This window comes from Xylocopa sonorina, chromosome 4 (genome assembly GCF_050948175.1).
Source record: "Xylocopa sonorina isolate GNS202 chromosome 4, iyXylSono1_principal, whole genome shotgun sequence".
Taxonomy (NCBI): domain Eukaryota; kingdom Metazoa; phylum Arthropoda; class Insecta; order Hymenoptera; family Apidae; genus Xylocopa; species Xylocopa sonorina.
Genome location: NC_135196.1, coordinates 3,376,215 through 3,401,973, shown reverse-complemented (window position 1 = coordinate 3,401,973; position 25,759 = coordinate 3,376,215). Strand labels below are relative to the sequence as shown.

At 38.6% G+C, this 25,759-nt stretch overlaps 1 protein-coding gene and 1 non-coding gene across 2 annotated transcripts; one reads left to right on the top strand and one right to left on the bottom strand.

The window, feature by feature from the left end:
* Positions 1 to 2,626: 2,626 nt before the first annotated feature.
* LOC143423059 (uncharacterized) lies at positions 2,627 to 4,278 on the bottom strand. The gene is made up of 3 exons (XM_076894120.1): positions 3,909 to 4,278; positions 3,036 to 3,497; positions 2,627 to 2,879 (listed from the first exon to the last, which is right to left on the bottom strand). Exons 1-3 carry the CDS (start codon positions 4,185 to 4,187, stop codon positions 2,760 to 2,762), a joined length of 861 nt encoding a protein of 286 aa, XP_076750235.1. The 5' UTR covers positions 4,188 to 4,278; the 3' UTR covers positions 2,627 to 2,759.
* Positions 4,279 to 25,419: 21,141 nt separating this feature from the next.
* On the top strand, positions 25,420 to 25,492 carry Trnar-ucg (transfer RNA arginine (anticodon UCG)). Its single transcript has one exon. It is a non-coding gene; the product is annotated as a tRNA-Arg (tRNA).
* Positions 25,493 to 25,759: the final 267 nt, after the last annotated feature.

Here is a 25,759-nt window from a genome sequence, read left to right as displayed (position 1 = left end):
CTATTACTGCCAATCTTTACAAACAACTGAATTAAAATGATCATATGTCGTCAGTATCGTGTGCAATCTCTACATCAAGTTATATTTCTATGCCTCTTATTTTGTTTCTTTCTACATACGTAATGATTTCAAGATAAGATGTCCTTTAAACGAATAATTCGTATAACTGTAAAAATGAAAATGCAACCATTGGTCTACGAATGTAAAAAATAAAGATATTTAAAATACCGATCAAACTAGAACAATAGTTTCTTGTTACGTGGCAGAAACAACCAGAGTCGAGCATGCAAAACAATATAAATGGGTCCAATATATCTAGGAATTAATAATTCGCATCGTTTTATTTTTGGTATATGAAACAATAAAAAAATGAATTCAATAGTATTATACGTATTACAATCACCAATTTCTAGAGGTATAAGAATATTATCTTAGTCGATTGCTTCATTTTGTTAAAATTAATAAAAATATCAATGATGTTTTTTTTTCTTTTTTTATTTAATGTATAATCGTTACTTCTTTTAAAGTTTATCTCACGTATACGTAACAAACACATACACACACACACACGCACACATATTCGATGTAATATTCTCATAGTGCTGACGATATGTGTCATGTATCATTAACCAAATAATTGGTGATTAATCATTGCGATACAATGAACACTTACTGTTATATAAGTAGGGAACGAGATAAAGAGTCCCATTTGTACAGTTGAATAGTTGAGTTAATTATATTCACACATAAATGCATAATACATACTTATACATAGTTGTAATATCAATATATTAGTAAACTTGGAAACATTTGAAGGTTTAACAAGGAAAATAAATTGTTGATTCTTACTATTATCCATATTAGGGAATAAAAAATTAAAGAAAAACAGTTGTTTTCTGTACAGTCATGAAATCTGAATAGAAGTAAGAAAAGAGTTTGTGGTATATTCGCAACAAATTATTCTCTAGCTCATGATTTTGTATTGTATTTTCGCGTAATATATACAATTATGAATAATCATAGAGGAATTTTTTTGCATTCGAATGTTAAAAAATATTTGAACAAGATTCAGAAAATTTTTTGCAATATGTGTATCCTAATTATACGCCCTCATCTCATGGACAAATTAATCATCATGTATTTATCAAGACCAAGTACGATAAAGTTGAGCAGTTTGTGTTACTTTCTTTTTCATTGGTAAACATATTTCAGAAAGGACGTTCGTTTATTATCGAATTTCCTAACAATGACGATATTACTTGAAGAAATATGTTTTCAGTTTGTACATTTTTAGTAACTTTCAATCATTAATGGTATACATAAATCAAGAAACGTATCGTTAGTAAACTGCCCTTAGGAAAATTATACATTCAATTTTTAAATTTAAACATTGAATGTGCTTATACTTTTTGGTGATATCGTGTTATTTGTTTGGAAGGAAAAAGGATGCAAATTATATGATAAATGATTTTATTATTAATCATGTATTTGAGAATACTTGCATTCTGGCATTAAATAATAAGTCAATATATTTTGAATAGTATATAGGTTGTATTTAGGTTTAAATAAATATGCTACTTTGAATAAAACTATATCAATATCTGCTGAATATATTTTTAATAATTTTAATGGAAAAATATTAGTTTTCCGTCTTTACTGAAAATACCTTCTTCGTATTTTTTTTCTTTATATACTTTATAATACAGTATATTGATATATATTGAGCAATACTGTAACGTAACACGTAAAAACATATATTTAATCATTTATTTTTTGCATTTCTTTGTTACTATTATATGTATGTATGAATTCTACGTATAGTATCAAAAATATCCAAATGTCTCATTTATATGAAACAAGTCATCATAAATTACTTTTGTGTATAAAAGTTGGAACCTGCTGTATCATTTTCCAGATGATTAATATTTGTGTTTAAAAGATAGGTTCTAAAAATAATTAATACGACTAAGAAAACTGGTACTTTATATAAATTTTTATTATCTCCGAATAGTCGTATAAAAATTTTTTGCATCGTTACTAAAAACTACCATATATAACATTTATTGTTGTTTTAAAACATTTAAGAACTGTATATTTCAATGAGCACTGTTACATCGACTGCTTTCGAATAAGTTCTAAGTGTCCATTAAGGATGGTCTTTGAACAAGGAAATTTATTAATATATTTTCTACCTAGAATAAATTATAAATAAATACATTTAGATTGTGCTTCTCTACCTAAATTCAATATAATTTTGAGATTCTCGTTTGGTATTTAAATACCTAAAACAGCAATTTGGAGTATCGTGCGAAATTACTTTGACGAAAATCTAAATCAGCATTAAATAAGATCTTGTTCTTTTGACTAATTCGACAAGTTCGTTGCATTGTTGTCGTTACAAAAGTATGAATATAATAGGAAATATCTCGTATCATTATCATTTGTTCTAGTTACATATTTTTAGGGCGATGGATATAAAAAGTAGGATGATTCCGAACCGAGTACGGTTCTAAACATTAGTATGAAAATTATGCAGAATGCAAAGTCAAAGGCTCGGTTTACATCCTGTACTTGTCACGATAGTGTAGCCGAAGATGATTCGCAAATTACACAATTTCACTTTCCATGCCAATGTAAAATGTAAAGCATCAATGTAAACTCTCGAAAGTTATGTCTAAAAGATTTTGGTAGAAGATAAGTACGCCGAAAGATCTCGTGGAAAACATACCCTGTGTAAGTTGTTAATTTGTAAGGGTATATCAGGAGGTGACCGTTAAAATTGTTGCGACCAAACCAAGCGTGGCACCTGTCATTAGAAGACTCCTCCAGATAGCTCCGCTTATTTCTTCTGCCACAGGATACTCTATGTACAGTTGCTCCTGAATGAATTCAATATACGTACAGATAGAAGAGATGTTGCAAGAAGCGAATACGCATGTATCGATGTAACAAGAAAATTTTCATTCGTGCATACAGCATACACATTTTAAAAGTTGAGCAAAAAGAAGACAAAAAAAAAAAAGAAAAAAACTCACCCATCCCCCGTATCCTTTGATGAAGTGTGCAACCTTTTCACCAATGAATCTGGAGACGTATAACGGTAATTTCCTCTTTAAAGCGTGCATTCGTCTATCCCGCGCCCAGAGCGCGAGTCTACCCATAAACGCGTACAAACAGACGATTCTTGCCCATGTAACACCGCCGTGTAAAAACAGCTCATCCGCAACTCCCATGAATGCCTCGTACGCCGTATCCGGTACAACGTTCAAACGATTTACCATGCTCGCGAATAGAATACTGTGCTTGTTTAACATTTGATACACATTGTGTCTCATGCTACGGGAGACCGGGTCTCGTGATATAAGATATATATCTTCCTTCAGTAGATACCGTATCACATCGTTGGCTAAACATTCCGCGGTAAATTCTATAGAATCCTCGCAAAGATTATACCGCGACGAGGAAACTAATTGCGGGAATAGATGCTGCAGTCGGATCTGTAACACATGGCACGATTTTTTTGTAACGTTAACACGTAGCTGTAAAAATCATCTGAAACATATGCACGACGAGAAAGCGTCATAGTAATCGAACGATTAACGGTGGTTCGTTCCCATTATTGGAAATATCGTAATAGCCGGTTAAAAATTGACTGCGTCGAGTTTTATTTAGTCAAGTCCGGGAATAACGAAACTAGAGAAAGTTTCCAATCTCGAAATCGAGATTTCGTATCGATCGGTGACAGTGAACGCGCGAAGAACTTTCCTCGCGCGAGCGAGAGGGAAAGATGAACGGCCGCGCGTGAGTGAGAAAGACCGGAAGAACGGAAAGAGAAGAGACATAGAACTCATTGATAATCAGAACAGATTAAAGAGGCTGTAACGCCGGTGTTGGCGATATATCGTTACCTGGCAAACTTCGATGAAAGACATAGCGGTATTGGCAGTGCCGATAGCATATCGACACAGAGCGCCGTTATCGCCGGCAATCACAGTTTCACCGCTTCCGTCGGCGCAATCGTCGTCGGTAGAGGCTCGCTCGCTCGGCGAATTCTTGTTACCGGGGGGATCGCATTCCAGGATGCCGCCCACTCTGGAATGCGGTTCCCTCCGCACTGACGCACCCTGCCCCTCCCCGTTCGTACCAAGGATCTCATTGTTCGCGGGTGCACCGTCGTCGCCGGCCATCCTCGTGCACGACCGCCCGCGCTGATCTCAGACACCGGTTCCAACGCCGCGGCTATCCAGTCGTGCACTAAAACCGATCCTCCCGATTTCCCTTTCGATTAGTTTAAAACATCGCAACCCCTTTTCTACGATTTGTTAATCTCGGCGACCGCAAGCCCGAAGCGCCGGGTCAAACCAAAGCCGCTCTGCACGCGAGAAAACTTGAGCTCGCCAGCCGGACGACGCAACGCTCTCTACTTTCCCGCGGCCATTTCCAAAGCCGAGCCTCGATCCACACCCCACCTCTCTCATCGCTACATCCCCACCGTCTCACTACTATCCCGTTCCCTTCTATCTGTACACCGCGTTCCATCTACCCGCGCAGCCTTTCCTCGTCCGCGCACACAACGATACCAACCTCTATGGATCATTCACGTTTCCTCCCCACCATTCACCGCTGGCGTATACCGGCACGCGGTCTAATACACCATCGTTCCTACGCTGTCACCGCGTTTAACCAGATATTTTATCTTTTACCTACGTACGGCGCCGGATCGAACTATTATATCTTCTCTTCGCCGTCTTCGTCGTTCGTTTCAGCCCCCTCGTTTCCTTCGTCCCGAGGCGCCGTCCATAACCTCCTTCCCCTCCGTCGAGCGCTTTCGCGCACGTGCACGGCCACAAGCGCGGGTATCCGTGCGGACCGCTCTTGGAATCGAACGAACGGAATTTTCGATGGAACGCGCGGAGTTTACTCGCTATATCGGACACCGTTCCCACCGATATTCTCGTTGCTATGCTATTCATGCTTGAGTACGATTTAACGCGTGCACGAATCCCCGTTAAATCGTGTACACACAATGGATTTCGAATAGTTTTCGTAAATGTTTATCCACGTTTACCCCCCCGGCTGGAGACCGTTTTTTATAACGCGCGATAATCGTTCGTCGACCGGTAGAAATTGCGACAGTTGCGGCGATCGCGTCGGTGTGCTCGGTGAAAGCGCGTCACGGTTGCTAACCTAAAAGTGACGTAGAGATAGATCGTTCGGAATGCCGATCGTATTCCAGTCATTGGTGGTTTCTTATTTCATTGATGCCGGTGCTGGCTGTTATTACAACTTCCTGTTATACACATCTACAGTCGCATGGGCCCACGGGGTTCATGTTTTCTGTTTATATTTCTCACGTGACTCTCGAGCGACTACTTTCTTTCCCGTCAATGAACTTCGTTGTTATATATTAAGAGGGATCATTAGTAAATAATAATGATTAATCGATACCCGCAAAGGTTATTTTTGTTTTAGCACAAGAAACTGCGGATTTTTATAAAAATACACAAGATGTCCAATAAGTAAAGAATAAAGTGAATATTTAGGATTTAGGATTCATTTATGTTTAGTTTTATTAAATCGTATAAGAGTGTAAAATGTATAAATAGATAGTATCGACTTAATTTCGTCATTACTACGATAGCATATCGTAGCACTATCATTTCATATGTAATATTTCCTTATTTGTCAAGCAAGTGAAATATACAATCTTGCTTGACAGTTGTAAGGAATTAATTACTTTTCCTCTCTATTTCTTATCAGTTTCATCGCGTAAGACTTTCTACGTTATCACAGTAGTTTACGTATTATCGAACGTAATATTTGGAGTCTCTAGATAACCGTATCAAAGGGGATGATTGCTGAATTCTCCTAGTTTGGCGACATGTTCCTTATTAAAAAGGCTACTACGTTAAACATATTGCAGCTTTACCGTTACGTAATCAGTTTTGCGATACATTTTCTCGACAATACGGCGAATAAGTCGGACAAAGAGAGTATGGGAAGATGCAAAGCGGCGATTCGTATTCGCGATACATTAGAGTGTAGTGGTGTAGCTGTACGGTATATTTCCAAGAAGGAATTATTATGTTGAAACTGGTCGGCATGCACGCCGGTTGGCTCTGATCGCCGCGGCGGCTCGCGGCCGTGCCTCCGCTCCTTTCTGCCTGCGCAACCTTCAAAGGCCACATAGAATGCGTCGATGAATGAAGTAGGAAAGTTGCAGAGTGCCAGCCAACCGGACGTGTATACTAGGTGGCTAAGAAAACGAGAGCTCGCGCGTCAGCGTAACTATACAACTTTGCGCCCCCTCCCTCCTTCACTCCCCTTAACGATACTATGTTCCTGGACTATCTGTCGGTAATCATCTATCCTTTTATTTTTATCGATATTTCTTTATTCGTTTCGGGGAACTTTGTTTTGAATTTTTCTCTGATACTCGACAGGACATAACGTATACGCATACGTATGCACAGTGGAGAATGGTTCAGAAAGAAATTGGAATATTCGAAGCTTTATATTTTTAAAATATCGACACGAGAAATGGACGATCGCGGGATACGACCGCGACGCTTTTTACGTTCGTCGGCTGTGCCTACGTGTATAAATGTTTCGAGCATATCGGTCAAGGATCGGCTAAAAATGATAATGCTTGTAGGTTGATTACGAACGCTCGGTTCTAGAAACAGTTTCAACGAATGCGGCGAACGATTTCTGTTGACCCGAGCTCCCGCAGGTGCAGCGTGCCTGTTAACGTTTACCTTTCTATACCAAACTTGGATAATCGCGCACGTATGGCATTAAAGCCTGGCAGCCGGACATGGATAAATTGGCAATATGAGTCACGTGTAAATGACATCTAATTGGGTCATTATCTCACAGTTGCTTCTTAAAGTGGTAAGAGACGCAATAAGGAGGTTCGCGGATTGGCAACGTTTCGCGCTACGAATTCCTCGGAGCGAGCGTCAAGAAAAATTCAAATGCCGCGAACACCTCAAAAATACCGTTCGCGCCTCTCTTCCTAACCGTTTCACTGCGAAAAACTTTTCCTTTTTTCCCTTTCTTCGTCCGTGTATCGTGTGTCCCTCGCTCTTGGATTACCTTGTATCGGTAACTATGATTCAGCTCGCTCGTACTTTGTCTCTCGTTCGTCCTGTGAAAAAAATGTGACGCGCAAGCGACTCCGGCGGATGTATCGACTAACGCCACCACGTGGTCTCGATAGTGTATCCGACCGATCGAAAATATCGTTTCGCATTGTTTTCTCTCGGCGAAGTGGACCGTGGGAATACGAGAGAGTAGGCAGCGCGCAGTATTTCAGTGGAACTCGTGGCAACCGGCTCTCGGTAGCTTTTCTTACCGTCATTCATGATACTATGGTACGGCAATAGGATGATTGCCTGACGGCCGGTGCCTAAAGTGGATAAAGTCTTCTATAGTAATTTAACTCGGACAGGGCACAGGGGTGCAGAGGCGCTGGGCCCTTCGGTGATCTCTTTCTGTGCTTCTATTCTTTTCATTTTTATATCGCGACCACCCTCTTTTTTCCCCTCGAATACTTGGATAATAACCTCGCGATTAAGGAGTTTCACGCGTAGGAAAACGCCGCGATCGTTTCGCTAATTGTATCCTGCGATGTAATTCCATTCGTTTATTTTATTCGGTTTTAGCCGGAACAGGAATGGTACCATAAAAATGACACGAAACGGACGAATGAAATCATTCATTTTACACGAATTAATATTGCAGACCCGTAATCGGAATATTCGTAGAGAAATTGACTAAAGAAAATAATTCCGAAACACTGTTCTAGCATGACGTATCTATTACGCGCTACGAACAGCAAATTGAAAACAAACCAAAAAGTATATTTTTATATATATCATTCGAAACGAGATCGATCCGCAGGGTCCTCCAGGGAACCTCTTCCGGTCGAGTAGAAATTTATTTACATAAATTCGCGCTTCAGTAGTTATCCTTAACCGTGAGTTTTATTACTTCCGTGAAGCTGTCAATGGTCGGCTATTATCCCCCGTCGCGTATGGTACACATTTTTTCTAATGTCGCGGGGCGGAAGAGTGGGAAGCGACCGCCTGATTTCGCGGCCCCGTGCGACGTCCCTGAGCTGGCAGTGATACTAACAGATTGACAAACGTACTCGCCGCGAACTGACCCCCTCGTAGTGATTTGGTTATCTCTCATCGAATCCTAAATTCGGATTGTACAATAGAGAGCAAATAAAAAAAGAAAGAAACGAGAAAAGAGATTAGTGCCGTTTCGAGAGTGCCTCCGTCGAGAGGAAACACGAGTTCTCCGTTGAATGAGCTTCTGCCGGTTCGAGATCGTCTCGAGGCGAGATATTATGATTAGGTAAGCAACGCGCGAACTTTGCCATCCCTTATTTTTAACCGTTCAGTCATAACTAAACTTTGTTTTTCCTTTGAAAATTTCAATCAACCTTGAAACTGATGGAGCGTTCTAAACGGTTTGTTTCGCTTGACGAACGGTTTAGGAATGACAGCGTCTGCGTGGCGTTCTTTCGATTTTAACGCGCAGAATAAGAACGCAACGAAGATGTGCCGTTCTTGCAGCGCGTTTCATTTGACATACTTTTTTAGAGGGAGTTTCTTTCTTTCGATCTTTAAGCTGATTGTTAGTAGGTGACTCGAACGTTATAGGGTGTTTTGAACTCACGACGGCGAACGTTGTTTGCGATCATCTGGAGCTGCAATTGTTTCGAGTTAACAACAATAATATTCAATACGTAAATACTTGAGATACAGTAATAATGAGACAGTAAAAATCTTTATACGAATGAAACAGCAAATTTTACAAAACATTGATACGTAACGGTTAAGAACCTTGTCAAGATCTACTTGAAGTAATCAAAACAGTATAAATCATTATATTGTTTAATTACTAATTAATTATGAATCGGTACGAATCCATAAAGATATCGAAACCATCTATCAAGTGGTTTTTTTCTTATTATACATGCGACACGATCTATAAAACGTTCAGATCACTTGCCTAACGTTATATAATTATATTAACAGGCTGATGTAACAATTATAGTAACGCATTCGGTAATTAGAACACGAAGCTTTCCCTTGAGAAACGACGTGTGGGTAATTTTCCGCTCTCAGAGTTTGATTCATTTACCCCAGCCAGCCGATAAATATTAATATCGGTTACTCTTGTTTCTGAAGTCGCAATGCATCGTATATCGCGTCGTAACACGCGTGCAAGCGTCGAGATTGTTCCTTTATGAAAAATTTCGACCGTGATCGCCGCGAAAACAAGGTATCGTATCGACTGACGTTACGCCGACGATTATGAGATTGTAATTTGTCCCTGAGGAGACATTAACCCTTTTCGATTTTTCGTCGAGAGTGACTCGACGTTGGCGAGCTATATTTCAATTGTTTACATAAGTAGCAGTTGAGGAATTGTTAAATGTAATAAAAATGACTAGAGATACTCAAGAGACGTTGAATTATCGATCTTCGGTTGAAAAATTTTAAAAGCGTCGTTGATACATAGCTAAAAAATTTTAATAAATTCAAATGTATCTTGTAGATTAAATTTATATATAATGAGGAATTACGATAAATTTAATTCATTATGATATTTATAAATTTCATAATACAACGTAGGACTACGTTTACTGCGACAATTATAAATGGCGTCACGTGTTCGTTATTTATTCGTAACATCACCGAATCGCAAATAGATTCTTTTTATTAATGTTAAAAATAAACGATTAATAATCACGATCAATAAAAGTTGCAGAATTGTCGTGCTGAGTTATTTAAAGACGTTTCGCTCTTTTATGAGAACGCATCCAGGCCTCTTGTTTGCTTTCGGGACGGTAAATACGGATAACAACGCGTTATTATTACGTATCGTTACGAGATGGCATGAGTAACGAGCTGAATCGGTTTGCAAAATTTTCTTTAATAACTTTAATTGCATTACTAGAGGGAGCGACAGCATCCGAAGGGTATTATGTAAAAATCTTCCTTCGCGGCACACGACGCGCTTTCTTGAGAATTCATTGAAAATCCATAAATCTTCAATAGTTCAACATCTTACAAATCACTTTCATCGCTTTTTGGACCAAGTCGAATATCTTTGCGTCTTTCCTTGGTCAAATGTTTCGTAAGGGTATTATGTACGACGTGCTCTTCCAAGAGTTGATTGAAAATACGTAAATCATTAATAATTCAACATTTTTCAAATCGTATAATAGTTTTACGATCAAGTCAAATATATATTCTTCCATCGAAAAATTTCAGTTGCAATATCAGTTCTTTGTAATGGGTCTGTGACGCTGTTTAAAACCTGCCATTCGAAGGAAAGAACCAGCTGATAGTTCATGGACGATAGAACTTGTTAGAATAAACAGAACACAACACAATCGTGGTATTTCGATTTAATTAGCTGATACGTAATAATTTTAGATACGCAAGGTCGTACGTTACTTATTACTCGCATATTGGAAATTTTATATGCGTATATTAAAGCTAATTTCAAAGCAAATATACGGGTGGTATTAATCAGCAAACTTTACTCCATTGGGCTGTTACTTATGGAACCACGGTTGGGTAAATGAAGCGCAGCGAATCCTTTGCAATTGAGAAGAAACCAAGCAAAGTAAATAAAGGACATTTTCACGTACACGCACTGGTAATAAATTCTTATTCATGGAATCACGTTTGAGGAACAACCAATGCAGAGAGTAAATCTTATTAAGTAATTGAAAAAGAAGTGAATAAAAACAAGTAAAAAACATTTTCATGTGTACGCATTGATAATAAATGCATTACCAGTGTTTTTGTTTTTTCCGTTCGTATATTAATTCTGTTTTCAACGCAGATATCCGAAGAATAGCACGCGGTCTGTCTAATTGCGAGAATGTTTACTCTCGATTTGAGAAAAAGAGAGAGAGAGAGAGAGAGAGAGAGAGAGATATTCATGCGCGTTTTGCCGAGAAATTTGTTGAGCGCGTAGAAAATAATTTCAAGGATTTCCATGATAATAAAACAAAGTAAACGGTAGCACCCGAAACGTAGCCGAAGGCGGTGCAGGGATCTAGCGCGGCGGCAAGTTGGTGATTTACAATTTGATTTCCAGCAGTCTCATTGACTGACAGATTTATTGCCGTTCAAAGGCGTACGGTCTGTTGATCTATTTAAAAACACTTTTCCTCGTTGCGAAACCGGATTCCACGATTGGAAATCGTGCTACGATAGAAACCGAATTTGAATTCCCCTGTGGGATCACCAGGAATTCTGATCATGGGACGAAATAAATTCATAAGGGCTCTTATCGGTTCGAGTTTGTTTCAGTTCAACTCGTGTTTCCAGTTTTTTTAGTATTTGCAATTTTCGGTTGTTCGAGATAGAGAAATTACACGATAGTTTTACTGAAAATTTTATGTGAGTAAGAATTTAAACAGTTCATAGCTCATTAAAAGTTTCAGATTGTATTTAAAGCACTTTTCACTGAGATATCGCGAATATGCGCGATAATAAATAAACTTTTTTCGTAAAAGTTAGGTAATAAGTACGCGATGGTTTCGAATAAAAATTGTAATATAAAACATTATAGCGAAAAAGTACGTAGTTACTTATGCGCGTGCAAGTTTCCTTTCCAATATTTTTCTGATTCAAAATAATCCATCATAAAATAGTGATCGCATAAGACAATTAAAAATAATCAAGGTTGCTTTGGTAACATTCATTGTCAACATTCGGTTATGAAAATATTCAGACGCCGTTATAGTTTTGACTAATATACGCTGTATTTATCATATACACACAGTAAAAAAGAAGAAAAGAAAAATTTAACATATATTGGAGTGCCATATAGTATGTAATTAGTGAAAACGTAAGATACATCTATTTATAGTACGTGATTACATAAATAATGTGCAAAAAATGAAAAGATCTCTTATTTTCACGTTACAAAAATATACAAATAGTAGTAAGTTTACGGCAATTCATTAATTAATGTTTCGTTAGATACCCCATATGTTTTATAACATGCTGCACCCACATTGATATGCTGTAAACTATTTTTATTTTTAATAATATAATTCTTTTCCATTATACTTCGCCATTTCTCTCTCAAACGTTCTTCTAATACTTCTTCTGTCTCTATGAAGTTTAAATCCGGTGATCGTGACGGTGGTTCTAACATATGTTCGCACGTATATACGACAAGAATTCATTAAAACCACTGTCATGATCATCAGATTTAACACTAACTTTACCAAGGGGTCATTTTGACCCCTCTAAGAAAACGTTTCGTTTATTTTCTTTAAGAAAATTATTGCCGTATTTTATGAGAATACTTTAATTAATTTTTACTTACATTTATCAGTCATATATATAATCGCAAATCTAATCTATAGTCTAATTAAAATATTCTCATAAAATACGGGAATAATTTTTCTGAAGAAAATTTCCTCCTTGGTAAACCTTGTGTTAAAATCCATGAGAATGTATGGGATAGACCAAATCATGAAATTCGATCAAAAAAGTATTAGAAGAATGTTTGGAGGAGAAAACAAAGTGTAATGAAGTGTAATGAAGAAAACTATTTAAAATAGATAGTCTAGCATCCCAATGCGATCATGTCAAATCATGAAACGTATGAAGTATCCAACGAAATATTAATATACATATAACAACAGAACTTTCATGAATTATCGTAAACTTATACAATTCGTGATGTACACCTTGAGGCGTTAGTCTAATAATACTTAACATCATCTCGAAGTTCCTGAATTGGTCACACTTCTCGTTAAATTATTTATTTTTATCGAGAATATAGTCGATGAACATGAATTGACCTATTCCACGGGATGAAATACAACCTCAGACCATTACAGATCCACCATTGTGTTTCACAGTCGGTTGCAAACGTTTTAGTTATTTTCTGGCGTTTCACCATACCCTGACTTCTCCATCGTTTTCATAACGATTAAATTGGGATTCGTCTGCGAAGAATACGTCGCTCCACTGGTCACTCTGATGTAACTTACTCCCCTCTCACTTTCTGGATTCACCGAGATCCCATGATCTTCATTTAACTCGATTGCACTCGTTCGTGGATCATTTTTTACTTTTCTAATAATAGAGTATTTGTCGCGAACACTTGGAATTGATTTGCGTCCGACAGTGGTTGTTCGTGGTTAAAATTATAATAGTAGGGGTGCTGTACAACTCCATCCTGAGACTTTTATATCTTCTTCATAAACTGGGGGATCGTTACTGATTAAAGCTTAAGAGATATATATTGTACAAGTATAAAGGAAGAATTAAAGAAAAAAGAGAGTCGTTGTATCAATGAACTGATATCGATAATATGAGATGGAAATAGAAGGTGTTGCAGTTCTACAGAATGCCTATACGCGAACCGCCACTGGTCTCAATGGTTCTTCTTCTTTCTTTTTATTGTGCGTTTATGATAAATACAGCATATATTAGTCAAAACTAGAATGGTCTCCGAATATTTTTATAATTCTTAATCTTGCTTTAAATCAGAAAGTACAACGATTACTGAATTTTTACTTTAGAATTATTTCCCAGATTTATTCAACAGTTGTACTACACGAGCGCTCGACTTGTTAATTAAAATTCGCAACCCTCAACGTCCGAGTTATTTTCGCGAACCTGTGCGTTCTTTTCTTTACACAGCGCTAACAGAAGTCTGTAAATCTTCTATCGGAAGATAGGATAACGTTTAATTACCATTCGCAGTCAAATTGGCCCGTACAGTATACGAGGATTGCTATATTGGCACTTTAAATTCACCCGTTCCCAAATCAAATTCATTTTTTCTCTGATCAAACACATCTACTTGCATATTTCATTTAAGAAAATATCAAGTGCAAGCTAGGTAGTGAGAAATGAAGAATTTCATCGAAGAAGGTGCAGAGACTTATTTTAAAAGTACAATCTCTATATCCTAGCATATGTTGCACATAAATACGTAATAATTCAGTTGCAGCAGTTGCTGATGACTGAAAAAGTTAGGGGTAGTTATATTCTTTTAAAAGAGCCATGTATTTGCGTTTACTTGTTGATATTTGTGCAGTTTTCATACATACTCACCATATACATTAATCATCTAATCATGAATTTCGTAATTTATATTGACTTTTATTTCTTTTTTCAAACAAAATATAATAGTTAAATCATTCACTGCCAGACAAATTTAAAGCGTTTTGCTCTGGTTGTCAAGAGACATGGAATTTTACAAAATCTAATAATATTAAGTTGCAGATACTAATTTGCTAGCGATCTTTTTAACAGTCGTTATTTTTTAAATTCTAAAAAATCTTTCGCTTCCTTCTCTTGGATTTAATTCACTGTCAGACGAATTTAAAGCGTGTTGCCCTGGGTAGCAAGGTTTTATTTCACAAAAAACATAGAATTTCACAAAATCTAATGATATTAAGTTACAGATACAGTACTGAAATTACATTTACAGGCCATCCTGTCTAATAATTTCTACCTCAAAAGCGCTATAAACTTATTCCGTGACCAATCGTAATCAATTTAAACTTGTAGGCGCAAAGTACGAGATATCTCGTCGAGAATTTGAGCATCGCCTCTTTGAATTGCCAATTTAACTCAAATTGCAAAACTACACGATTACTTTAACACATTTTGACCCCTCTGAGAAAACTCCTCGTCAATTTTCTTCAAGAAAATTATTACCGTATTTTATGAGAATATGTTCATTCATTTTTACTTACATTTATAATCTCAAATCTAATCTTTAATTCAATTGGAATATTCTCACAAAATACGACAATAATTTTCTTGAAGACAATTAATGAAAACTTTTCTCAGAGGAGTCAAAATGACCCCTCCGAACTTACCGTTAAATAAGTTTGGAAAACCTGTTAATAGAATTTGGTACACACGAGATATCTCATAGTCGACAATGAACGGGTTAAGTAAGAAGTACTCGATCAGCAAAAGGACAAGGAAAGGCAAGGAAAGTTCGATATCGCGCGACGGACATAGCCGCCTTGAGTTTCTCGAGGTACGATCGGGAAACGGCCACGTATCCAAGCTCCCATTCAGCTCATAGCATCCACCCACGCGATCGCGCTGCAACCGTGGCGGTTCTGTGACGCACGTGATCCGCAAGATTTTTACGCTGCTCGCCGGTTGATTGCCCCCGGAGCACGTCGATGACGTCGGTAGGCTCGATGACTCACTTACGTGCATGCAACTATTTTTACGTGCACCGTGTGCCGGACACGCACGATCGTGCACGCGCATTATTCGCATTACTTTCACGCGCGTGTGTACAACCGAACGCTACGATCGCGTCCCCCACGGTGAATGGCAGAACGCGGGCGAGTTTGATGGGGGCCCTCGGCTCTTCGGAGAACGGTATCCTGGCTACGTTCCATTAAATCCGCTTTGGAATTGTATAATATCGGGAACGAGATTCGTGTTTCTGTTTGAAGCAAGGAGAATATCAGAGAGGGTATCGCATGGTTACGTATTAATCCATTCACTGCCACCTACAAGGTATCTCGTTGTTGCGTCCCTAGCTTCGCCCTGCTTAATGGGTGGTTGGCATACCAAGGAAGACTTTTTTGTTTGCTTTTAATATTTTAGGTGAGAACGATCGAAGTTGAGTGTATTACTATTGGAACGTTCGTCGTGTTTGGTTGAAACTTAGTTTAATGATAATACTATTTTACACTTTTTTTCAAACTTATATCGTCCTTTGGTATGGAAGTGGTAGCTATCCGGTAGTAGGGATAAGACCTCGGAAAGAACTGCTTGGGCTACGCAGTCAAGTGGCGTATTAATTAGGCTTTTTCGAGTTTACGGCACGTATTTAACTATTGAGTTAAGGGATTAAAGATGCGAATCGTTACAAATTCCAAAGCAACCTTTAAGACCCTAGTCTTGGTACTTAAGAAAATTAAAGTAATAAAAAAAGATGAGTAATACTTGGAAATCCTCGAAAATAAATTTACAGCCGTTTGTGTTGGAAATTATTAGACGAAATGGTCTTCAAATGCCATTTCAGTACTATATCTGTAACTTAATATTATTAGGTTTTGTGAAATTCCATGTTTCCTATGAAATAAAACCTTGCCACCAAGGGCAAAACGCTTTAAATTTGCCTGGCAGTGAATTAAAACCAAAAGAAGGAAGCGAAAGATTTCTCAGAATTTTAAAAATAACGAACGTTAAAAGGATTGCTAACAAATTAGGTTTACAGTTCTGATTCATTGTACGCGTTGGACACGTTGGGATTCCCAAGTAGCTATTTTCGAACAATGGGAGAGAATTCGAGCAAGAGTCTCTTTGTATCGCCAAGCTTAACTCAAATTCCAAAGTTGCACGATTCCTTTAAATAAGTTTGGAAAACCTGTTGATGGAATTAATTGGCGTTTACTGTGGACGCACGTGTGTGTCCATTTAACGAACATGTCCTGATAAAAACTGTGATAAGTACAATTCTGTGACAAGAAATTAACGATCGTTACGACATTAGCTCTAACATTAAAGTACCGCACAAGTGTTTCCTTTTATTGTTAGTACGCTACCCTGAACAAATAACCGATCACACTTCCGTATCGATTTGACAAGTAATCGGTTCTTAACCGTTTGCGCTCCTTTCTCGCGTATGACACGACATTGGTAAATAAAACACGGAAATGAATATAAATTAGTTAACAGATATCGAGTTTATTTTATTCTTATTTTATCGAGGGGACTGTCCTTTCTCAAATAAAACACTTTAACACTAGGTTTACCAAGAGGTCATTTCGACCCCTCTGAGAAAACTTTTCGTTAATTTTCTTCAACAAAATTACTGCCGTATTTTATGAGAATATTTTCATTAGATTAAAGATTAGATTTGCGATTATATATGTTTTATAAATCTAAGTAAAAATGAAAGAAAATATTCTCATAAAATACGGCAATAATTTCCTTGAAGAAAATTAACGAAAAGTTTTCTCAGTGGGGTTAAAATGACTTCTTGGTGAACCTAGCGTTAAATAGTAGCGAGTTGTTGCCAACAAAATTGAAAAGTAATTCAGAGCGCTGAGGTTTAACGCGAAGAAATATGATCGTCTCTACATTTCACGTATGTTCCCGTATGTTTCGTGCGTTCGAAGCTAGAATCGAAATTCAGAAAGAGTAGAACAGAACGGAACGATTGAATCACTTTTTGGATGGTACTTTGTACCATTTCCTCAAATCGTTTGGCGGTACTTTAGTTTAATGGGCTTGCGTACCGTTCAAGTTCAAGCAAGTTCTCGATAACGTCATCGTTGATTAGAATGTCAAAGACCATAGTCCGGGAAAATATTTGCTGCGCACACAATATCTCGTACAGTATCAATCGCGACGCTATTGTTAAACTCGGTGGATAGCTTAACGAAATGCGGTGGCTGCCGTGAAAAATGAAGAAAGACGGATCGTTGGATCTAAAATGAGATATTGTGACGTCCGCGCGAACGTTAAATAACAACGTTTTCGCATGATTTAGTCGTTTAACGTCTCGACCGGTCTCGTCGTGAAGACTACTCGAATATAGACGATCGATTACCGTACATTCATTGCGTGTATTAATACCGAGCGTTCTCTCGCAAGAGAACGTATCTAACAGTCTCTGAATGCGAATCACGCTCGATTTGTTCGCGAGTGATCGTTGATAATAACGCAAGAACGACGAGAAGTCTTGCTTGAAAGGAAGAACGATCGAACACGTTTTACGCTAAGTTTCTTTTTCGATTGGACATTTAAAAAAAAAAAGGAATCTTCGATAAGCGAACCATTCACGTGCGAGCGTCTCGAAAAGTTGGTTCCACTTCGGTGACTGTTAAGCCACCCTAAGATTTACTGCAAATACTCTTCGTTATCGTGTTTCCCTTCAACACGGGACGACACGTTGGTAAATCCACATGATTAATGTTCTCGCTGCGTAATTAACAATACAGCAGTTTTTAATATTTCTGACAGAACCGAGTCGATTTACAATTACCATTCGGTATAAATGATTTTCGTTCCGATACTTGTGTTGAAAATATCTCTGTATAATACGAATTTCGAGTTGAAACTTTCATTTTTTGTCGTCGCGGTTAAGGATTAGATTAATTTAATAAAACGGAACGATACTTTGAGAAATAATGTTATAATGAAATAAGAGTTTCTTCGGAAACTTTAGGATTCAAGAATCGCGATGCTTTTTTAATTATATTATAATTAGCGCTGTGTGTAGCCTCACGCGAGGCAATTTACTACTTGTCTGTTCGTTGATATTAACAATTTGATAGCGATCCGTTGAGTGACTCGTTCCGCGTATTTTTCTCAAAAACTGATTTTAACGCTGTACACTGAACGAACATTGTTAGAACGACTCTGACAGTGTGCAAATAAACTGAGTTGAAATTTTTAAGCGATAGAAAATAGAATATAATTTTATTAGCTGTGATAAAACGTTGTTTAGTGGAGCATTACATGACTCATACATTGGCCCCAAAAGTGGAGACATTTAGAAAATTGTAAAGTCATCTTTCGAAATAATCTTGCGCCTTGTTAAAACTTTAATCGATGTAACCACGAATTCTCCTCGTATGATTCTTATAAAAATACAAGTATTTGAAATTCAATATTGAACCGCGAACGGATGAATTATGATATCATGCGTCATTGAAAGATCGCAGCTTTTGAAATTTTAATTAGCAAAGTCACGGTGTATAGAGTGTGTAGTCAATAAACTGGACTAAAAGTCAAAGTTTCCGCCATTTGATTTTAAGATAAACCTCTGCAAGCAAGATTAATTAGCGAACGATTTGAAACAAGTGCAGGAAGAGTGCTTCGAGACGCGTGTAATGTAAAATCGCTTGAAACAATTGTCGCAAGAGAGAAAAGCTAGTTTAGGAAGGTACGATAAATCACTCCGGCTGTTTGTCTAAATTTATGACCGCGCTACGACACGAGCAATGCGCAGACGACGTGAAATAATTCGGAACGTTTCTAACCGAGGGTTTTTGAAACACACGAAATTCTCGATGCAATTTTTCGATGCAATCATCTCTAGCCTCTACGTCTCATCCGCTAAACTGACACAGAATTTCACTTGTCGCTAGTTAACGAGTATTCGATGGCGCGCGATACTCGCGAACTGGTTTCAGACGAACATCGAATCGTCATTCTTAGCTGTTCGAGACGAAAATTACCGATTCTACTATATGTTTTAATAAACAGGCTGTCTGGTCGACGTCCAACGACCGACTCGTGGTAACGATGTTGCGGTGTTCGCGCGAATCGTTGCTACGATCTTGCGTAACGCGTCGCGGCGGGTGTCGCGAATTTCTACGGCCCCATGCGGCTCTCGCGTTACTCCCAGAGGACACCCATAGCGAGCCAGGGAGACGGTCGAGCACGATTTAGATCGGAAGAGAAATGAAAGAGAACGAAGGCGAATCGCTCGACAAACGATGGACGACGAGTCCTTCCGCGGTTCCGTTTTCCTATTTTTTGCCCAATTACCGCTTACTTCGCGCAGTCCTCTTTGAATCCAGATATCACTCTGCGTAGGTTCCAAGAAAGCGAGAGTGGGGATATCGATGCCTCGTGGCCTCCCCTATATAAGGTTTGCGTTCTTCCATTGCCTCTCGGTTGTTCCCCAATTCGGGCAACTTCTCCGTGAGTTGGCAAGCCGCACACTGTAAGTTGCACACTTCTATTATTTCTTTTTTTATCGCTACTATTTTCTCTTTTGTGCGTTCATTTCGTCGACACTTCTGAAGCTTAAACGAACACTCTGTCTATACTCGATCACCTAGTTTGCTCTCATTAAGATTGATTACGGATCGATCGTTACTTGAAAGGTTGTCGATGTACTCTCGCATCTTCCATCTCGCGCAAGTGATGCGATTGGGTACTTATATCGCATTGTTTCGTGAGACAATCATCCGAGGAGACGGACGTCTTTCTCGCTTGAAAATTCGCCTTTAGCATGTTCGGTAGGAGAGAGAAACGCAATGGTTCGCGATCGTCTACGCTCCTGTGTAATTGAATCTTCTTCTAGCGAGTTAAAGATCTTACAGCGTTGTTTACGTTTCGTCTTTCTGTTACCTTACTTCGATAATGAACGAGTTTCAACTGAATTAAAAACAGATCGACCTTTAACGTCGTCTACGGAGTCGAATTGTACTTTGAAAAAAAAAAAGACACAACTCTCAGCCTGCTACAAAACTTGGTCGAGTAACTGAGAGTCATAGTGGTACTCGCGTGCATACTTTTGTACAATTGAGCAAGAAGATACGTTTTTTTATCTCCGCATTGCATTCATTTCGAGTCGCATCGAGTACCTTAAAATATTCAGTCGAATTGATGTGTACGTATCGAATAACTCGTATTTCAGTATTTGCATTTCAATTCGATATTGAATCGCGAAGGGTTGAATTATGATATCACGCGTCATTGAAAAATCGTAGCTCTTGAAATTTTGATTACCAAAGTCACGGTGCATGGATTCTCTCATCAACGCCTGTATGACGCACGTGTTAGTGAGTATTTAGACTCGTCATGCTTTGGTCCCAAAATTGCAAAACGATAGCGTTCAATGAAAATGACTGTGTTAAATAAATTTCTTTGTTTTCTTTGCTCGTTAAAATAACTCTGAGAAATGTCTATCGACGAGAAATTTCCCGTTGCGTTTGCGGATCAATTAAAATATCGGCACGCGAACGAGACAGCTTGGGATCGCGATGGCGAAAAATCGCAGAGAGGCGGTGAATTTTTCGCGTCTCCGCAAAATGGTCTGCGTGAATTCGAAGTAATTAAGGATCCAGAATAGGTGGGGCGCGGACATCGGGAACTGGAGCAGCATACGATTCTCGCAGTGTTTAGGGCTGCGGGAGGGGGACGTAACCAGTTAAAACCACTTTTAAAAGGTCTTGACCACGTGAGCACGTGTTAGGCAGGGTTGCAAGGAGTCTGGTGTAATTTGTTCGATTGATTACCAGACCACCGCTAAACGCATCGTGGAAGAAACGACATCGATAGTATTTGTCGTTAAATTAAGACGCTTCGTAATTGAGGAAACGTTGAATTAATAACAATACCGTATACGTTACTAGTAATGTTTCATATATTGATAACGAACAGCTTTTCTTCATGTTAGATAATATTCATTACAACACTTTCAACAGGACGATATCGGATGAATTTATTATTAAAAACTTTTAACATTTTACTCGTATTCAAGATACATGTGCTGTGCTTAGATACATTCTTTATTTCTCTAGCATCTTTATTAATACACTCGTGTCTCTACGAGTATTGAAAATTTGTAGGATTTGATCGTTTAATGTGATTATCACTGGTAACTGCTACTATTGTAGTATACAACTATTGCAATAGAAATTCCTCGAGCTGAAGTGGAACCGAGCCTTGCTCTAGCGACGAGGAGGTCAGGATCAGAAATTCGAACCATCCTTCTCAACGCTATGCAACGCGTTGGAAACAGATCTGGCAAAAAGTCTTTCTTTTGCTCGTTTCAAGTAATACTAATAAGTGCGAAATATTTGTGAACAATAATTATTATTTATAGATTTAACGAATCATTGGAAACGGCTGGTTGAACCGAACCGAGCGTTCGCAGGATCGCGTTATCCTTTGAAGCGAGTCGAGGAAAGGAACGGGGCCATCTCCCCTCATGGTCGCCGATCGGCGTGTCATTCGATAGACTAGGAAACGCATGGGAACGCTCGCATCTACCGCGATACTCTCTCAGTGGGAGGTGGCAGGTAGCAGGTAGCTTTTAGCGCCTCGATGCCCCGGCGTTCGTTTCATTTCCACGCATCGACTCACGCGGATCGAACTATTAAATGTTGCCCATCGAACGTGTCCGATTTTGAACGGAGATCGTGCGGGAATCGAACGGGGGACGAAAGCCGCGGTCTAAACACGGGAACCGACCCCTCTTCGTCAAGAGTCGAATCGCGACGCGTCGCGAGTTACAGTTCTAGTCGACCGTTCGAATCTTGTCGGTCGTTTCGAAGGATACAGAGGAATATCGAGCCGATGCTTCGCGAGCTGAGAGTCTGAGGATCACGCGGCCTCTTCATGTTTTCAGACGAACAATAGACAATCGATCTTTCATCTAGAATCGAACGACGAGGAAGCGAACGAAAGTAAAGTTAGTGTTTTCGTCGGGTACCACGAGAATGTTTCGCTGTTAAAAAGAAGTTACATCGATGATAACTTGTCGGTCTTCGAACGTTGCATACAGAGTGCACTTGTCACCCCCAGTCGCAGGAGAGGATCTTTGGAATTTTATTCCACGAACATTCCACGCTCGTCTGGAAAGTAAGTTCACGCATCAGTTTTTATCGCTTCGTTCTATCTGCTAATAAGAATTAATATTTTTAAGAAGCTTTTTTATAACGTGCACATTGCATTTCGTATTGTCAAGGAACAGCTACAAGGATTCATACGCGGAGAGCACGTTTTTATTTGGCCAAAGAAATTTTCTCCTCCTCGATATCGCTTATTAAACTCGTCAAGCGTTTCGTGCACTCAAAGTGCTGATTGCCAAGGCAGACTGTGACTCACTTAATTACACACATGTATTAGCAGGTTATTACTCTTCTTTTCGATCATAATTCGTGCGTCGATCACCTTTTAAACTTTCAACGCGCGTTAATCGATAATTATTACAATTCTTATAACAATTGGTATTTAAATAATTGTACTCGAACTGGGTGAAAAGTCTTTTGTCGGATTAACAGAATATAGAATTTTCGTACGTTCAATGGAATCGCTTCAATAAAAACGTGGCGAGGGGGTTGAGAAATGAATTCACGGTTCGCTTATCGTCGATCGAAAGGGCGTAAATTAAGTGACGGTGCTCGTGTGGCGCAAACCAGTTCTTAACGAGTGTGATGACACCGCTGCTTCTAACCCACTCCTTCTAACCCACCGCGGCAAATTTGCCGGCAACGAGACTGATTATTATGTCCTTGCGAGACTGACGATAATTATAAACCGCTTTACTTTCAGTGCCACACGCTTGACACGCCGATTAGAGCTTTCGAGAGCAGCTTGACCTCGTTTCTCGTTCGCACCGTTCGATCCGCGATCGCGAACACCGCTCGATCAAACGTGATCGCCGATCGCGGCTCGCTTGAACGATGAGATCGCTCGAAACCGTCAGCCAGAGACGGGTTGACGATTTTCTTTGCGTGGTGTACTGAGAAAAAAGAAAAAAAAAAGAAAGTACACGCACGTACACACTGGAAAACCCTCTTGCGAAGATCCTTTTCTACGCAGAGGTGTTCCTTGATCGTTCCTCTGTTAAAAAATTGCAAATGGATACGTTCGAATTACGCGAGCAATTGCATTATTATCACTGAAGAGATTAACAGTGTTTCTTTTTTAATCTCTATCTCAAACTACTACAATTTAAACGTACGTTTGATTATAATTGCTCGATTGCGACTGCTATGTCGACGCTCGAATCATGCAAATTGCAAAAGAAAAACAGAAGCTGATTTGTTTCTTAACCAAAGTGGTGAGAAACGTTGTAGAAATCCATCAACGGAGCTCTTCTAATCGATAAATATCTACAGCATTCTCCTTAAGTGATATTACATAATGTGCGCATTTTTTTCCTTTTTTACAATCTTGTGGCATTTAAGTTGCATTTAGATTTATTTACTGCCTCGTGTAACGTGCTTTTATACGACTGGTAACATTAGATGGTCATCATCGTGCATGGATGCAAGAAACAATGGAAAAGCACGCGCGTGTAGTGACGTAAAAATTAAACGTCAAACGGTGTGTTTTCCTTGCAAGTTTATTAAACGGCAGCGAGCACGCGAATCAAAACACGACGATTACCAAAGCGGCGGCAGCCTCTGCGTCTGTTTAAAGAGTTATGGCAAAGAACACGCGCAAACGGGCCAATCGGATTCCGCGTTCTTGGCGCGATCGACCTTTTCGCTTCCGTTTTCAGCACGACCGGCCCGTTTCCCATTGCGCTTCGAGATGTCTCGCTTGAATCAACGTTTTTTTCTTAACGTTGCCAGCCTCGCGATCGTCTGCTCCTATTGTCACTGTTCGTGACTCATTCCCATACCGCACTTAATGGTTTCCTACTTTGTTGTCGCATTCCAAATCTGGTAAATAACGACTTCAAAAGTAAACTGTTCTTTTTTTGTTTGCAAATTTTGCTATAATTAGGTTTGTTCGATATAGGAAACGGAAGAGATTACGTAGAGAGCCTTTGCCGTAAATTCTAGTAAAATCTAGTAAATAACTCCAAAAGTAAACTGTTTTTTTTTTTGTTTGCAAATTTTGTTATAATTAGGTTTACTCGATATAGGAAACGGAAAAGATTTCATAGAGGGCCTTTGCCGTAAATTCACGTAAATTTACTTTATTTTTATTCGTTCTATTCGAACTCTTTTTAAGGGAAGGAATCGTTGGTTTTATTCTGAAAAGATTTTCTTAAACAGTGTTTTTTATAATTGGGTTGATTCGATACAGGAAACGGAAGGGATTTCATAGAGAGTCTTTGCCATAAATTCATGTAAATTCACTTTATTTTCGTTCGTTTCGCTTCAACTCTCTTTAAGAGAAGGATTTGTTGGTCCCGTTCTGAAAAGATTTTCTTAAACAGTGTTTATTATAATGAGGTTGACTCAATACAGGAAACGGAAGAGATTTCATAAAAAGCCTTTGCCATAAATTCACGTAAATTCACTTTATTTTCGTTCGTTCTGCTTAAACTCTCTTTAAGGGAAGAAATTGTTGGTTTCGTTCTGAAAAGGTTTTCTTAAACAGTCTCACTACGGATTGCACCTGCAACAGTGCGTCGTCGGGGATCGCAATTGCATTAGGATCATTGAACTCAATTTCGCAATGGATAATTGACAATTTAACCGATGCGGTTAATTACGGTGGTGCCGTGCAACGACCTCGATGCGACATCGCAAACCGTTTGTACCTTTAAAGAGCACTCCTGTTACAAGCGCTGCTACTATGCTTCGATTAATATAGAAAGAAACGAACCGAACGCTATGTTAAGTGTCGTTACGTTTGCTTGCAATAGATGTTGTAAAATATGACAATTGTATTGGGCAATATTAATTTGTATTTAGCGTTCAAAACTTGATAACTCTTGACTCCCTTTACCTTGCAGAAGTAGAGTTATTCGGTACAATATTAGCTTTACCAAGTTCAGAATGATTTACGAATTATAAAATCGATGCAATTCATTTATTTCCACTAGTTGATAGTGAAAATTTCAAGTCGTAACGTTTCTACAGTGAATTTATATGATATTGAATAATAGCAAGGGTGACATTTTGTTTATATGTGAAATACCATTTTCAGAAAACAACCCTCCAACGACCGTGTGGCCTAACGGATAAGGCGTCGGACTTCGGATCCGAAGATTGCAGGTTCGAGTCCTGTCACGGTCGGAATGACATAACTTTTTTTTTTCTCTCTTTTACTGGCATTCGTTACGTATACGTTACTTTCTGTGAAGATCATTTTTTTAGTTCGAATTGTAGCGATTGTATCGTATTTTAAGTTATGTAAAATATGTAATTTCAACCCTCTGCAATTGCTGTGTGTCTCGTTAGTGAATAGGAAAGATATAACGATTTCAGGATTGACATTAGCTTAAACTGGTTTTTATTATGGAAATGAAGTAGCATGGTAGCCATCAATTCTTGCAATGTATT